The sequence below is a fragment of the Cololabis saira genome, chromosome 6 (genome assembly GCF_033807715.1).
Source record: "Cololabis saira isolate AMF1-May2022 chromosome 6, fColSai1.1, whole genome shotgun sequence".
NCBI lineage: Eukaryota > Metazoa > Chordata > Actinopteri > Beloniformes > Belonidae > Cololabis > Cololabis saira.
In genome coordinates, this window is record NC_084592.1 from 21,408,120 (window position 1) to 21,423,050 (window position 14,931).

The 14,931-nt window shown below is 40.9% G+C and overlaps 2 protein-coding genes across 14 annotated transcripts in view; one reads left to right on the forward strand and one right to left on the reverse strand.

Annotated features, from left to right (window-relative positions):
* Positions 1–3,250, reverse strand: part of fmnl2a (formin-like 2a) — a 62,934-nt gene extending 59,684 nt beyond the window's left edge. For all 13 annotated transcript variants that reach the window (XM_061723637.1, XM_061723635.1, XM_061723632.1 and 10 more), the window contains exon 1: positions 2,632–3,250. In XM_061723637.1, coding sequence (XP_061579621.1) covers positions 2,632–2,745 — 114 coding nt within the window. In that variant the 5' untranslated portion in view covers positions 2,746–3,250. The remainder of the gene's footprint in view (positions 1–2,631) is intronic.
* Positions 3,251–10,228: 6,978 nt separating this feature from the next.
* On the forward strand, positions 10,229–11,069 carry LOC133446464 (gamma-crystallin M3-like). The gene is made up of 3 exons (XM_061724491.1): positions 10,229–10,321; positions 10,420–10,659; positions 10,751–11,069. Exons 1-3 carry the CDS (start codon positions 10,289–10,291, stop codon positions 11,021–11,023), a joined length of 546 nt encoding a protein of 181 aa, XP_061580475.1. The 5' UTR covers positions 10,229–10,288; the 3' UTR covers positions 11,024–11,069.
* The last annotated feature ends 3,862 nt before the right edge of the window (positions 11,070–14,931 follow it).

Below are 14,931 nucleotides of genomic sequence, written 5' to 3' on the forward strand. Positions count from 1 at the left end.
AGTGCCAAATATTTGGGTTATCCCTCCGCCTCACTTCATGGTCAAGGCTGCATGTGAATGGGGCAGTCCCATTAGAGGAATTACATTACAATTAGCATAAGTCTGTTTCAAAGATCGAGCCTCGGCTCTGGGGATTGGTGAGACAGACTTCAATGGGAGCTTTTATTTAGAGGAATCTGCAGACTCAAACGACTTTATCCCTGATAGGGCGGGTTAAAATTTAACTTGCTCCGGCTTTGAGGAACCCGAAGCCTCTTAAATTGCATTTCCTTACTCCCTTAAATGATTTTAGAAATTCATAACAAGTTGACACCAAGTGTTTTTTTGTTGTATACGCGTTTCTGGAGCCGTCATTAAATTGTTAAAGTGAGCTAGAAGAAAAAGCCTGGAGCTTTTCGGCTTCATTTTTGACAGCTCCATTTCTGTGCAGAGCCAATTTCTGTACACCACGAGCCAAGGATCAGCTTTATTTCAGATGTGTGGCTACAAACACACACACACACACACACACACACACACACACACACACACACACACACACACACACACACACACACAGATGTGGTCTCCTGCGATCAGAGTCAATATTTGAAAAAGAGGCTTTTTTCGTAGCACGCAGCAAGGAATCCCAAACACACCGTGTCCTTGATAAGAAATTTAGACGGCTGCCTGAACGTGGTCGCCCGCAGCACAAGTCTTTAATCCGAGTGGTTCCCTGCTGCGATGCCGAGCTTTCCTGTTGATCAGACCTATTAAGAGTGGCAAGTAAACAGTCCTGCGGCAATTCTTTGATCGGGACGTTGAGATTATGCAGAGCGAAAGAACGGGGTACAACAGAACTGTTAACGCGGCAGATGGGGATAAATCAAACCCGGTGGGTGTCTGGGGGACAGGAAATGATTAATGAGCAGGTCAAAAGAGCTACAGATGAGCAGCCAAGTTGACTCATCAGCACTGGTAACCTCTCAGGGTACAAAGAAGCCTAAGAGGGACTGTGCTAATCATCTGCTACTCAAGATGAGGCGAGGTCGTAGAGTCACACGGGGCCACTCCAGAGACAACGGGGATCTGCCACAGCTGAGATGCATTCGGGTGTAAATGTGGCAAATTTCCACCAAATGCACTGATAATAGCAGAGAGCTGAGGCATCATGCTGGCAGCAGGGTGGATGAAGAGAGGCAGCATGGGAGTTTTCCTGAGGAGAGGATCTCAGGAAATCCTCAGGTACTGAGCTAAACTTTATGGATCCTAATGATTTAATGATTTAACCCCATATATGAGAGGAGAACTTTGGACTTCAGTGCTCTAAAATAAAAAAAGGATGTTGGCATAAGGTAACGCCGCCAACAGATGTGATTAAGACGACGGCCCAAATCCTTCAGCGGCGTGACGTCAAACCTTTCTTACCCCCAAAAGCCTCCAGCGCTGAATGGGACTCATCCGTCAGTGTCTGACAAGCAGCAATCACACCCGACCTCCACCTATCAGACCTTCCTAACAGGCTTACTGGCTGAAGCAATCTGGGCCACCAAATGTAATACCAAAAAAAAAAAAAGGGAAGGGAGGGTTTGTAGCTGAAACTAAATAAATAAATTATTTTAAAGTAAATTTACTGGGTATAAAACAGAATTATGTACCAGTAAAAACCAGTTTGCTCAGTCAGATCGTTCTCCTAGGTAGTTTATACGTGCGAGCATGAGGCCAGGCAACAGTCATGTCTGACCCACATTTTGCCAGCTCTCAGATTTCACCTCACGGTTCTTCACTGCAGGTCTTTATTGGGGACCTGGGAGCATCGTACTGGGAAGCAACTGCCAAACTCTCAGCTGTAATAATGGTGTAAATAATCATAAAGCCTTAGAGCAAGAGACACTCTCCGACCAAAGTGCATCAACAGCTGAACGGAGTCTTTTTGAGGCTTTTGTTGTGGCCACTCAGAACTAATTAGATAAAAACTAGGTGATGTCCTCTCCTCCCTCAGCACTTGGAGGATCGTTCATCAGGAGTGATCAGGGATCCCTCCCAACCCAGTAACACACTTGTTGACAGATCCGTCCACACACTTCATGAGGCCGCAAGAGGTTTCCAAGTTGGACACTGAAACTTCAGTAAAGTCCAGGGGCTCATTAGAGCAGCATGGCATCAGAACCAGCGGTTTTATGGGAGGCATCTCTTGGAAATTTACTCAGGCCACCTCATGAAGTTGCAACTTTTAGAGCCTTTTTTGTGTGTGTGTGATGTGGGATTAAGTTATATGATACTTTTTATTGTCAGACTGGAGTGAGAAACTTGTGTGAAAAATGACTGAAATGGCTGCTGGAGTTCAAACTTCCAGCGTCCTACTAAAGAGAAGAAAAAAAAACTTAAGATCCACTTTCAAGAGACAGAAAAAGGGATCAAACATCAATACGTCAACAGATCGACGTACTTCAGACACAAGTGGTGAAGTTTCACCGCTTTTCGTATGGGGTTTAGGACCCATCAACAACAAAGAAGGTGTCCGGCTGGACGGACAGACATCCGACCTACACACAGCTGTTCCGTCCTGGGACGCCGCGGCGTGCAGGGGAACAAAGAGGAAACGCATGGACACAACTTTTTTCTCTCCCTCTTTCCCTCTCTCTTTCTTACCAAAACGATGGCAAATCTCTCCTCCAGCTCCCCCGGCTCCGGCATGGGCAGCTTCAGGGGCATGTTGTGGCCCCTGAAGTCGGGGTGCTGGTCCATGCTCCCTGCGTTCCCCATGTTTGGCTCCTGCTCACACCAGCAGGCTGCACAAACTTTGCTGTTTTGTTGCTGTTTTTTTTTTTAAATCCCACTTCGTTTTTAACTTGAGCCAAATCGGAGAAAAAAAAAACAAAATAAAAAAAAATGGAAAGAAATGTATCCCACACGCCCTTTTTGGTTGGCTTTGCGCCCTCGGCTCCTCGTAGGTCTGTATCCAGCTCAGTGCGGGCGCATGAGGGAGGGGACGCGGGGCGGCGGGTCCGAGCGGCGGAGCCGCAGATCAGGCATGTTCACGGGACAAACGTGCAGGCGGACCTCTCCTCTCCTCTCCTCCGCGGGGTTATTATCCGTATCTTGCACAATTTCGGCTCCACTCCCAGCCGGCTGCGGTGACGACGGGCATGATTCACGCTTGTTGCAAGCCCGCGTCTGTTTGTAGTGGAGTGAGTGAGCGGAGCTGCTTAATCCCTGCGCTGCTGATCAGTCTGCTGGAGAGAGAGGGAGAGAGGGGGGGTTCTCTCTCTCTCCCTCACACACACACACACACACGCAAACTCACACACACTTAACGGGCCCTTTCAGGGGCAAACCTCCCACTTCTTTCTTGGGGCGTTGCTCCCAAAACCCCGTAGCTAAAAGAGATGAGATGTAGGCAGTGTTGCATTATGGTAGTTTGAGTCCAGCTGCAGGGGCCCCTCTAGTAATAATAATAATAATAATAATAATAATAATAATAATAATAATAATAATAATAATAATAATAATAATTTTAGAATTTATTAAAGGATAGCCCCTTGAGATGTGCCATCTCATTTTTAAGGGGGTCCCAAGAAAACATATATATATATATCACATTACAGTATAGACATACATAACATAAAACAAACACAGACATCTTGCTCACCCCCTCCCACACACCACCCCTACCCACATAAGTCTAGTTACAAAATAGACAAATAACCGGAACAATAAAATTTATATAAAATAACAGAGAGAAAAAATAAATAAATAGAAAAAAAAGGACAAAAAATACATAAATAAATTAAAAACATAGGCAATTTGTTTTAAGATGAGAGTATAATGACAAATTTAAACAATGAAAAGAGGTAATAGAACGCAAAAAGAGAGGAAGGACCTTTAAAATGAAATGATCTTTTACCAACCTTTTTTGAAATTCTAGGAACCAAGAAAAAAGGAAAATTCATATGTCTGAGTGAGTATGGAGAGCTATATGTAATCATTAGTTCTTTTAAATATGGAGGACAGTGAAAATAAACACATTTAAAAAGAAATTGCCATCTAGATTTGGGTTGCAACCAGTTCAATGAATCAAACATAAAACAAGATGTGTTCTGAAAGGACAACGTAACACAAATCTACATAATGAATTAAATAATACAGTCAGAGGTTTAAGATGGGTATCTGGAGTATTTTGATAAACGATATCTGCATAATCAACAAGTGGTAGTATGAGTTGAGATAATAATGCATTCTATTTGTAGGGCACTCTTCATCCAAGAATCTCAGAGTGCCACAGAGCCTTAGTTAAAACTTACAATAATCAGAATCAGAAAGAAGTTTATTGCTCAGTAGTTTAACACACACAAGGAATTTGTTGTGGTGATTGGTGCAATACAAAAGAACAAGTAATATTAAAAGAAAAAATGTACAACATGTTGGTTTTAAAGTGCTGGAATAACGAGTCTGTACAAAGGTGACCTACAGGAGTAGGATGTGCGTTAATGTGAAGCATAAGGTCAGGAGTGGAGTCTTTACGTTAATGTAACGTAGAGTGAGGTGGGGGGACAGTGTGTGGTAGACGGGGAGAGGGGGGTCCGGGGCCGTGTTGACGAGGACAGCTGCAGTCGGGAAGAAACTGTTTTTTATGGCGTGAGGTTTTGGTCCTGATGGACCGCAGCCTCCTGCCAGAAGGAAGAGTCTGAAACAGATAATAAGTCATAAATCCCAATGGCAGTCAGGCTTTTTAACAGTTCCATGTAGTTTTTACTGTTGTTGTTGTTGCTGTCATTATCTAGTGACAGTCGCATGACATACTGCAAAAAAAAGCACTTTAAACCACTGCACTTTTACTGTTTTTAATACCCTTTTTTTTTTGACTGAGCATTTTTTATGTTTTTTTATCCAGCAAGCAGAGTACAGTCTTTCTATGTTTTTTATGTCATTTATTTATTATTCGTCTGTCCTGTTTATTTCTGTTCTGTGTCGTGCTCCTGTGACAAATGAATTTCCTCTCGGGTCTACCTTAAGTCTACCTTACCTTACCTTAAAACTCAACTCAAATACACCTCAAGGACCCCTCATACGATTGAGAGACTGCATGAAGTGAATTAAGGGGGGGGGGGGGTCATAGTTAAAACAGTCCTAGGGGTATATTGTACATTTTTGTTTTAATATTATTTGTTCTTTTGTATTGCACCCATCACCACAACAAATTCCGTGTGTGTGTTAAACTACTTGGCAATAAACTTCTTTCTGATTCTGATTCTGATAAAGATTGTATTAGCAGTTTTAAATAGGCAAAATGGCACAAGGAGTGACATAAGAAGAACCAAACAACCCCCCAATGTCATCCACACCTTTTTCTGAGAAGTAGTTTTGAAGCCTTTCTCCTCAGGGTGCAGGAAGCCATGTAAATGAACATTGCTTAATTTGTGTTTGTGTTTTTATATATAATAATAGTTTTAGATTTTTTTATTGTAGTGGTGTCAGTGCTGAAGTGGATCCGCTTCAGCAGCTGCTGGTTGCGCCGTTGAGAGGAACAACGTTGGCTATAATTCTTTATTTGTGGCGGTAATTTCAGATCAGGCTACAAAATCAATTTGTATCCATTTGTATGAGAAAAATAATGTCATGACATCGTAGGTCCACCAGCCGTGTCAGTGGACCCGGGTGTCCCACTCAGTGTTGGAGCGGCCTACTGTGGCGGTCCGAAGGAGTTTGATTGCTTATGTCAATCAAACTCCTTCAACCAATCCACGGAAATAGTTTTTTAGCAAAATATCCTGTTTCAAATGTCATTTTGGTGGGGAAATCAGTAAAGACTACAGGTTGCCACAGTGGTTCCCACGCCCCCTAGAGGGCCATTGCAGGGGCTGGTAAGAATGAATGAAAAAATGAATGCTTGCACATTCCTGCTATAATGGCCAGGTGTTTGACAGGGCTTGTCTGACAGGGAGTTGTTCCTGTTTTTGAACACATTTTGCACTGAGAGGCATTTTTTGACATATGTATTGATCGCAATGTTGAATATATTGTTACGCAATTAAAAAACAAAAAGAAACCTGTTACACAGAACATTACTGCACTGACAGCAAAGAACGCTGTTACACAGTAAATAAAAACAGCTACACTTGAAATCATTACACAGTAAATGTGGTATGTTGTTTTGCAGAACCCCAGAGGCGGTCTCACGAACGGTTAGGGGTTTTATTACGTGGAAAAACGTGTCTAAACAAAATCTGTCACTCCATGACTCCTAAATATGTGTGTTTCGCAATTTCACAAAGGTCATTGAAATAAAATAGACAGGAGCTCTGAGCACTTATACCCCGGACCGCCACAGTAGGCCGCTCCAGCACTGAGTGGGACCCCCCGGGAGTCCACTGACACAGTTGGTGGACCTACGATGTCATATTTTTCTCATACAAATGGATACAAATTGATTTCGTAGCCTGATCTGAAATTACTGTCACAAATAAAGAGTTATAGCCAACGCCGTTCCTCAACGGCGCAACCAGCAGCTGCTGAAGCAGATCCACCTCAGCTCTGACATCACTACAATAAAAAAAATCTAAAACTATTATTATATATAAAAACACACACACAAATTAAGCAATTACAAACATAATAATACTATAAACCAGGGATATTCAATTGGCGTCCCGCGGGCCACATGCGGCCCGCCAGGAGCTTTTATGTGGCCCCTGGTCATATTTCAAAAAAGGGGGTGTTTGTTGAAAACATTTTTTTTTTTATTTTTTTTTTTTTTATAATATTTGTATAACTGGCTACTATGGACTGAAATGCTTGTGCTCAATGCTTAATATAATATTCAAATAAGGAAATCTTGGTGGAAAGTGGTGCTTTGTCATTATGGCGTGTTTTATTAAAAGTAGGTCAATATCAATTTCATTAAGTTTGCACAATGCATGGTTTCAAAATTAACTTGCATTTAAAATAATATTTCTTTATCTGAATATTATATTTAACATTCACAATTACTAAATCTGGAGACAATTAATACATAATTCATATGTAAACTAGATATATTCAAATGTATAATACAAATGTATTATATTTACATAAGTCTTCGTCTTTGAGTGCAAAATACATTTTGAAAACCCCCACATTTTCAAATTGTGCGGCCCTCTCCATGCAGTCCTTTTGCAGATGTGGCCCCCGGCCAAATCTAGTTGAATACCCCTGCTATAAACCCAATAAATGTAGACAAAATCAAGAGAAACAGGTTTATTCATGCACACACTGTCCCCTGTGTGTGGACTGTGCGCGTTTTGCGTGTTCGTTTTATACGTAGTTTGTTAAAATAATATGTTTTGAGGAGTGTGCTGGTGCTGTGAAAATATTTCATATATTTTGAAACTATTTTTCACGTCATGGCATAATTCAAGCATCCTTTATTCCGTGTAACCAGACATGCCATGAGGACGGACAGCGCTCCACTGGGACCTGTAGTCTCTTAGCTCACGGCTAGCAGGGTTTGATCCTACGACTGGGGGCTGATATACTACAGATCCCAGCAGATGTCTGCTTGGAAGGCTCCCAAAATGATCTGCCATAGCTTCCAGCTCCCTTGACCAATCCCCACCGAGCTGCAGAACCGCCGGTGAACATTTTCAATGGGACCCCCCCCCACCATATCAAATATAGATTTGGTGGTGTTTAGCCAATGTTGGTTAGCTTGGAAGCTAAGCTGAGGATGTTTGGACAGATTTGATCAAAACGAGTGTAAAATACCATTAATTTGCATCATAGGTGAAGATAAGCTAAGTCATCCAAGCTAAAATTGCTTACTATGACTGAAGTGAGGTGGGCGTGTCCCAAAGTTTCCCAGACCTCCCCATTCTGCTCATTTGCAACATGGTACCACGCAGTTTTTCAACAGTACTCTTCAGGAAGCCTGTTGACGACCTCGCAGCAGGTTTGTCCAGTTCTTCTTATACAGTCTCTGGTCGTCATGGTTTACATTAACCTTGTTGGTTTTATTTCCCCATCAGGGGTATCCCTAACCTAATGATTTAGTATTCGTTGTTTCCGTCCTCCCTCCATCCGCCCCTGCCTGGATCCCTGTGAATACTCAGGATAACTACTAAGCTAGATTGACTTGTTTTGAACTCTATTTAAATGAACTTATAGTGAACTTGTGCAACCAAAGAAAAGACTATTCCTCCACTTGTGGGAGTAAGAGATGTTTACATTCTGGTGGGAGTCACTCACAACACACCGAGCGACCGAGGAAACATCTGTAAACAGAGGCGGTGGCCTTCATCGCTTATCAGGACTTAAACTGAGCCTTGAGAACCTCCCCAGGCGCTCTTATTCCCATCCTCACCTTAATTCATGTGACTGTTTCCACATGATGACCGATGAAGCTACGCGATCAACAAGTAACAACGACTCTTAACAATCCAACAGGGTGGGAAATGACACACTGGGTAAGAATCTAGATTAAGTTTAAAATGTCTCTATTGTAAAATAAGACAGGGGGACACAATCAAGTTACTCGTATAAAATGTGTTTACACTTTCCTTTTATCTAACACACGTAGACCCGTTCATTATAAACATATTAATTTTAAAAGTTCCATCGAAACTGCCCGCACGAAAAAATGTCTTTCTTTCTATTCCATGAAAAGTGAAAAGTTTAGACTTCATCTGTTACAAATTAACTGAAAAGTCCGACATTTAATCAATAACCTAAATATCTAAATAATCTGTTAAAGAAAACAATTGTTTGTGCCGTTGTTTGAAAAGTGACACCTTAAAATAAGTAAAAAACACACATACACACAAAAAAGGTCTGTTGTTGGTGATGATTTATTCCCATTTCTCATCCTTGGTAATATTTCTCTTTTGGCTCAAGTTTTGAACCTTCAGGAAGCTCCTCTGAGAACCTCTAGACATCCGTTGCTGCACTTACTGAACGATTCCAGTGACAGTAATTGCTTTCACTCCTCCTTTAAGATCTGCACAATGCATCACCAAGAAATCTGGCCTCTGTGGGATGAGGACAGTATTATGCAGAAGAACGTGACATCACAGCACAGCTCCGGAGGTAATCCAGAGGTTATCACCCCCTACACACACACACACACACACACACACACACACACACTCTGGACAGATTCCATAGGAGAGGGTGTTGCATCCGAGGTTAACTTCTGGGACACAGCGAGGATGCTAAACACAGCTGACAGGCCTCGTGCGATCGTTATGTGTTCCCGGTTAAGTTGATTTGTCCTGTCTGGGAACCCCCTCCCCCCTGCCTTTGTACCACATTTTATCCACTTAATGGATTTCACTTACAGACAGTGAGTTGGCCATTGTAGCATTCTTTTTAAAATTGATTATACATTAAGTATCCTCCTACTATACAAGATCCTAAAGATCAGTCCCAACCCCCCTGTAATACGTCCAAACTATACGGGACCATGAAACATTTCCACTCATGTCCTACTTTTCAAGTGGTCACGAGGTGTAAAACTTAAGAAACGTGGGGGGGGTTGTGTGAATATCCAAACAATGCCCTACATTTGTTTGTGACATGTGAATCGTTGCACATAACATACTATAGTACTATACTATTGCTATAATACAAACTAGCGAGTGATAAGAAAATCATGTAGGACTTGGAGCGTTTATGTGGTGTTTCTGGAGTAACTCAGTGTAAAGTCCCACAATAAAACGGCAGTATTCTTCCGCTGGAATCCCCCGCGTCTCCTTGTTCACTGTGTGGTAATCGGATTAAAGACGGTATGACAGTCACAAACAAAATTTTGACACATCCATCATTTTCAAGACACTGTCCCACCGTGAAGTTTGAGAATACACTACAAAACTCATTGCTATGAAAGTCAAAAGTGTTTTTTTTTTCAAGAAAATTAGATTATTTTAGACTATTCTGTTAGTTTTAGTCAGAAAATTGTTTCTTAATCCCATTACCAGATGTATTTTGCTTAAAATAAGACATTTTTGACTTGATTTACGGATATTAGACCTATTTCTAGAGAAATTGGGTAAACATATGAACCAAGCGGGTCACAAACACACATGGTCCAGCCTTTTCACGACATACAATACAGGCACTGTTGAAAGTGCTGTATGTCATGAAAGGCCTTTCTAAAGACTGAAAGAAATGGACGTAACATTGTCATTCTGTGGAGCTCAATGGTAAGCTGCTGAGTTAGGGCTTTCGGGATGGGGGGCGCCGCAGTTCTTTACGTTCAGTCAGGTATAAAAGGAAACGGTTAAAGCAGGTAGGCAAGCAGTTCAGGAGCAACAGCATCAACTCACCAACAGCCAACATGACCAACACCGGCATGAACATGAGGGGCAAGGTAAAAAAAAAAGAAAATAAATCTTTATGTGATAAAGATAATTTACATTTGTAAATTGACCACTTTTTTTTAATCAATGCAACATGTTCTTCCTCTAGATCATCTTCTACGAGGAGAGGAACTTCCAGGGCCGTTCCTACGAGTGCATGAGCGACTGCTCCGACATGTCCTCCTACCTGAACAGGTGTCACTCCTGCAGGGTGGAGAGCGGCCGCTTCATGGTCTACGACCGCCCCAACTTCATGGGAAACCAGCACCTCATGAGGATGGGCGAGTACTCCGACTACATGAGCATGATGGGAATGAGTGGCATCAGGTCTTGCCGTATGATCCCCCAGGTAGGTTCAACACAAAAGGTCCCGATGTTCCAACACAACTCCGATCGCAGTTTTTTGGAAGTTCATTATTCTGATCTTCTTCCAAAAACAGCACAGAGGCCAGTTCAGGATGAAGATCTTCGAGAGGGAGAACTTCCAGGGCATGAGTCATGAGCTGATGGACGACTGCGACAACATCATGGACCGTTACAGCATGTCCGACTGCATGTCCGCCAACGTGATGGACGGCCACTGGCTGATGTACGAGCAGCCCCACTTCAGAGGCAAGATGATGTACATGAGGCCCGGAGAGTACCGCAGCTTCAGGGACATGGGCATGAGCAACATGAGGTTCATGAGCATGAAGCGCATCATGGACATGTAAAAACCAACATCAATGTAACCAAACCAAATAAAACTTTTTAACAAAAGTTTGTTGCCGCTTCAGCCAATTTTGTGTGTTTCAGTAGATGACTGAGTCGCTGACCTTGTGTCAAGCATACATATTTTATACGGACATGGGTTACATTTTTTTTTTTTAAATGTATTTATTAGATTTTTGTTTGCAGTATCCAACAAGACAAACATCAGTCACTGTTACAGGCAACAAAGCAAACTTTTTCTCCCCGTTCACCCTCCCATCCCCTCGTCCCCTAGAAAGAATAAGAAAAATGGGTTAGAATAATAATAAAAAAATTAAAAAAAATTAAAATAAATTAATAAATTAAAAAATTAAATAATAATAATAATAATAATAATAGAGCAAAAGGGGGAAAAACATTAATGGATATAGTATTGATTAAGAAACCCTTAAACATAGATATCCACTAAATAAGTACCCTGGATGTGATATACAGTATACGCATGCCTGTGTGAATACAGACATACCGTATTTTCTGGACTATAAGCCGCACCTGTACATAAGCCGCACCTGCTCTATTTTAAAAAAAATAATAAAGAAAAAAGATATACACCTGTATATAAGCCGCATCCACTCTATTAAAAAAAAAAGGTGTGCAAGCCGCAGATATTTATGTTGTTAGATTAGATATTTACTACATGTACATCAGGATTTTGAACTGTAAATGATGTACATGTTTGTACCTAAATAGATCCTTTCCTAACAGTGTCTTTTAACACGGCAGCAACTTTGCTGATTAAAACGGGACAGAACCAAGAGAAAATAACCGCTATTTATTTATATATTTATCTGTTTGAAATCTACTTCTACCTACTTCTATCTGCTAAAGAAAAAAGTAGCGTATTCTTCTTTGCATTTATTTTGTCTTAGTTTTTATTCTAATTCCGTTTAGAGCGCCCCGAGCAGTGGAAGAAAAATCCACAGAATAGCCGCACCTTTGTATAAGCCGCACGGTTCAAAACCTATGAAAAAAATAGCGGCTTATAGTCCAGAAAATACGGTACATACAAATACATGCATACAAATATTGAAATCAATTATGACATTGATGTATTTCAAGAACATTTTCAGGCCATTATATCACCCCACATGGATATTCTACTCCCTCTAAGCCTCCTCCTGCTGAAGTAAGTTACCAACATTAGTATCATGTCTTAAAAAACATATAAAAGACATGTTGCCTCCGTCTAATAATATAAGTTATCTTTTCCATTGTCATGTTTAAAGCCATCTCTTTAATCCACCTTCCAATTCTTGGTCCATCAACATTTTTCCAATTAAGGGAAATGATACGTTTCGCTTGTAATATACACATATCTACAAGTCTAGATTCTTTATTTTGTAATTTTGGCGTAGTTGGGTATATACCCAGAATAAAAAACCTTGGATCCATTGGTAAGACATGGGTTACATTTACTGATATTACAAAAGGTTTGTTTTTCTTTTAAATGGGTGAAACAACACAGATAATAGTTGATGGGAAAAAGCATATCCAGTATCCATCCCTTACATCCGTTCTCATCCGCTTGATCTGGGACCTGCAGGCGCAGCAGTCTGAGCGGAGATGTCCAGACTTCCCTCATCCCAGACACTTCCTCCAGCTCTTCCGGGGGATTCCCGGGCGTTCCCAGGCCAGCCGAGGGACATTGTCTCTCCAGCGTGTCCCGGGTCTTCCCTGGGGTCTCCTCCCGGGGTCTCCTCCCGGTGGGACACGCCTGGAAAACCTCCATAGCAAGGCGTCCTTGGGAGGGATCCCATACAGATTTCCTTACTCCCATTAGCAGAGATGTTTTTGCTTAAAATAAGACCATTTTGACTTGATTTATGGATATTAGACCTATTTCTAGAGGGGGTCCTTTTGCAGTGTAAATATTGCCACGACTCTTAATTAGTTATCATCAGTAGCGTCAGATTTACCAGTCATAAGGGCATTAGCAAGTGCTTGGCTAAAAGTGCTCTCCCAGCTCTCTTCTGGTCCCTGGTCGTACTCCGCCAGCGGATCACGCCACGTGCCGACTGACCTTGGCTGCTATGGAGCTTCTACGCTGTGCAGGGGCGGGTTATTATTGGACGATGTTGCTCTCTTATGATCTTTCAACATAAGAATGGAGTCAACCACTCTCGGTTTGGGTCCCATCTGTTAGTAGCGTGATTATTTTTGCCACTATGTCTTGAGTGGGTTGCTCACTCTTGGCTGGAAAGTTATTTAAGTAATAGACAACAGTGTGTACAAATTAATGATACTATGTCAGCATTTAGAAAGATTACTTGTGGTGTACCTCAAGGATCAGTGATTGGTCCAATACTGTTTATTCTTTATAGCAATGACATCTGCAATGTAAAAGATTTTTTTAGATATGTAATATTTGCAGATGATACCAATTTGTTTTGCTCTGGTACAAATTTAAGGGAACTTTTGTGTTGTGTAGAAAGGGAGCTGGAAAATCTCAAGACTTGGTTTGATGTTAATAAATTATCTTTAAATATTAAGAAAACAAAATTCATGGTTTTTGGGAATCAAAATGAAAGTGATGGTAATATTAAATTAAAAATCTGTAATGTTGATATTGAAAGGGTTTTTGAGACTAAATTTGTTGGGGTTGTCATCGACCAAAAGTTAACATGGAAACAACACATTGAATACATTAAAGGGAAAATTTCAAAATCACTCGCAATCCTGTATAAATCCAGAAATGTACTGAATTCCAAGGCCTTGCATTTGATCTACCACTCATTGATTGTTCCCTATTTATCTTACTGTGTGGAATTGTGGGGATCCACCTTTAAAACCACCTTAAATTCAATAATAAAACTTCACACAGAGCCACTTTTTCTAAATTCTCATGTTATGAAATTTTGTGATTTGTTTTATTATAAAATCATGCAAATTATGTTCAGAGCAAAATCAAAAATGCTCCCTGACTCAATACAGAGGTTCTTTTCAATTCACAAGACTCGTTATAATCTTAGAGGTGTCTGCAATTTTACTGTACAAAAAACTAAAAAAGGTATGAAAAGGAGATGTGTCTCCATTACTGGAGTTAAATTCTGGAATGATGCCAACATACATTTAAAAACATGTCATTCTCTTTTGGTTTTTAAGAAAATGGTTTGTAAAGCTATTTTTGAAGCTTATAAGTGCGATTGACTATCTGTTAATGTTTCTTTGCCTTTTGTTGTTTCTTTGCTTTTCTATTCTCTTTTTGGTTTTCTGGAGGTCGGTAGCCAAAAAAAGAAAGTTGATAATGTAGGATAGGCTTTTATAAGTAGTTTGCTTCAGCCTATGCCTTTTCAGTCATGGTTAAACACATGATTATTGGTTTTGTGTGAAATGTTAATGCTGTGCACAATGTTTTTGGGTGTGTTGTGTTGTAATGACTGAATAAACTTTATTCATTCATTCATTCATTCATTCATTCATATGACTACAACTAGTTTCTTAAGCGTGAACGGAAGGGGTCTTCAATTCCGGTCCTCGGGGTCTGGTATCCTGGATGTTTCAGGGAAGACTGACCCAGACTTGTACAGACCTTGCCTTCATGCTAATGATTAATCCATTCATTTGTCTTCAGTCATTATGACCTCAGGTCTTCCTGTATTTCTTTGGAGGTTTTTCCTCCATTGCATGTTTCCATTCCTCTGAAAGCTGCCTTTCTTCTCTTTGTCATGCCTGGATCTTAGTTTCCAGCATTCATCAGTGAAACTGCTTCTAAAAGCCAGTTTCTTCAGCATCGCTGTAGCTGTTGTCTGCATTAGATGTTTGGTCTAGTTACAGTACACATCACTCAATTAACTTCTACACAGACTTTCAGAAGGTACTCTGCTACGTAGCTCTGATAAAGGGTCACAAAGGTTATCAGGACTCGTTGCTG

What these genes read in the sequence shown, in the direction of transcription:
- LOC133446464 (XM_061724491.1), top strand. Translation starts at nt 10,289, where the DNA reads ATGACCAACACCGGCATGAACATGAGGGGCAAG. An exon ending in GCATGAACATGAGGGGCAAG is followed by an intron (nt 10,322 to 10,419) that starts GTAAAAAAAAAA and finishes TTCTTCCTCTAG; the next exon opens with ATCATCTTCTACGAGGAGAG. An exon ending in CTTGCCGTATGATCCCCCAG is followed by an intron (nt 10,660 to 10,750) that starts GTAGGTTCAACA and finishes TTCCAAAAACAG; the next exon opens with CACAGAGGCCAGTTCAGGAT.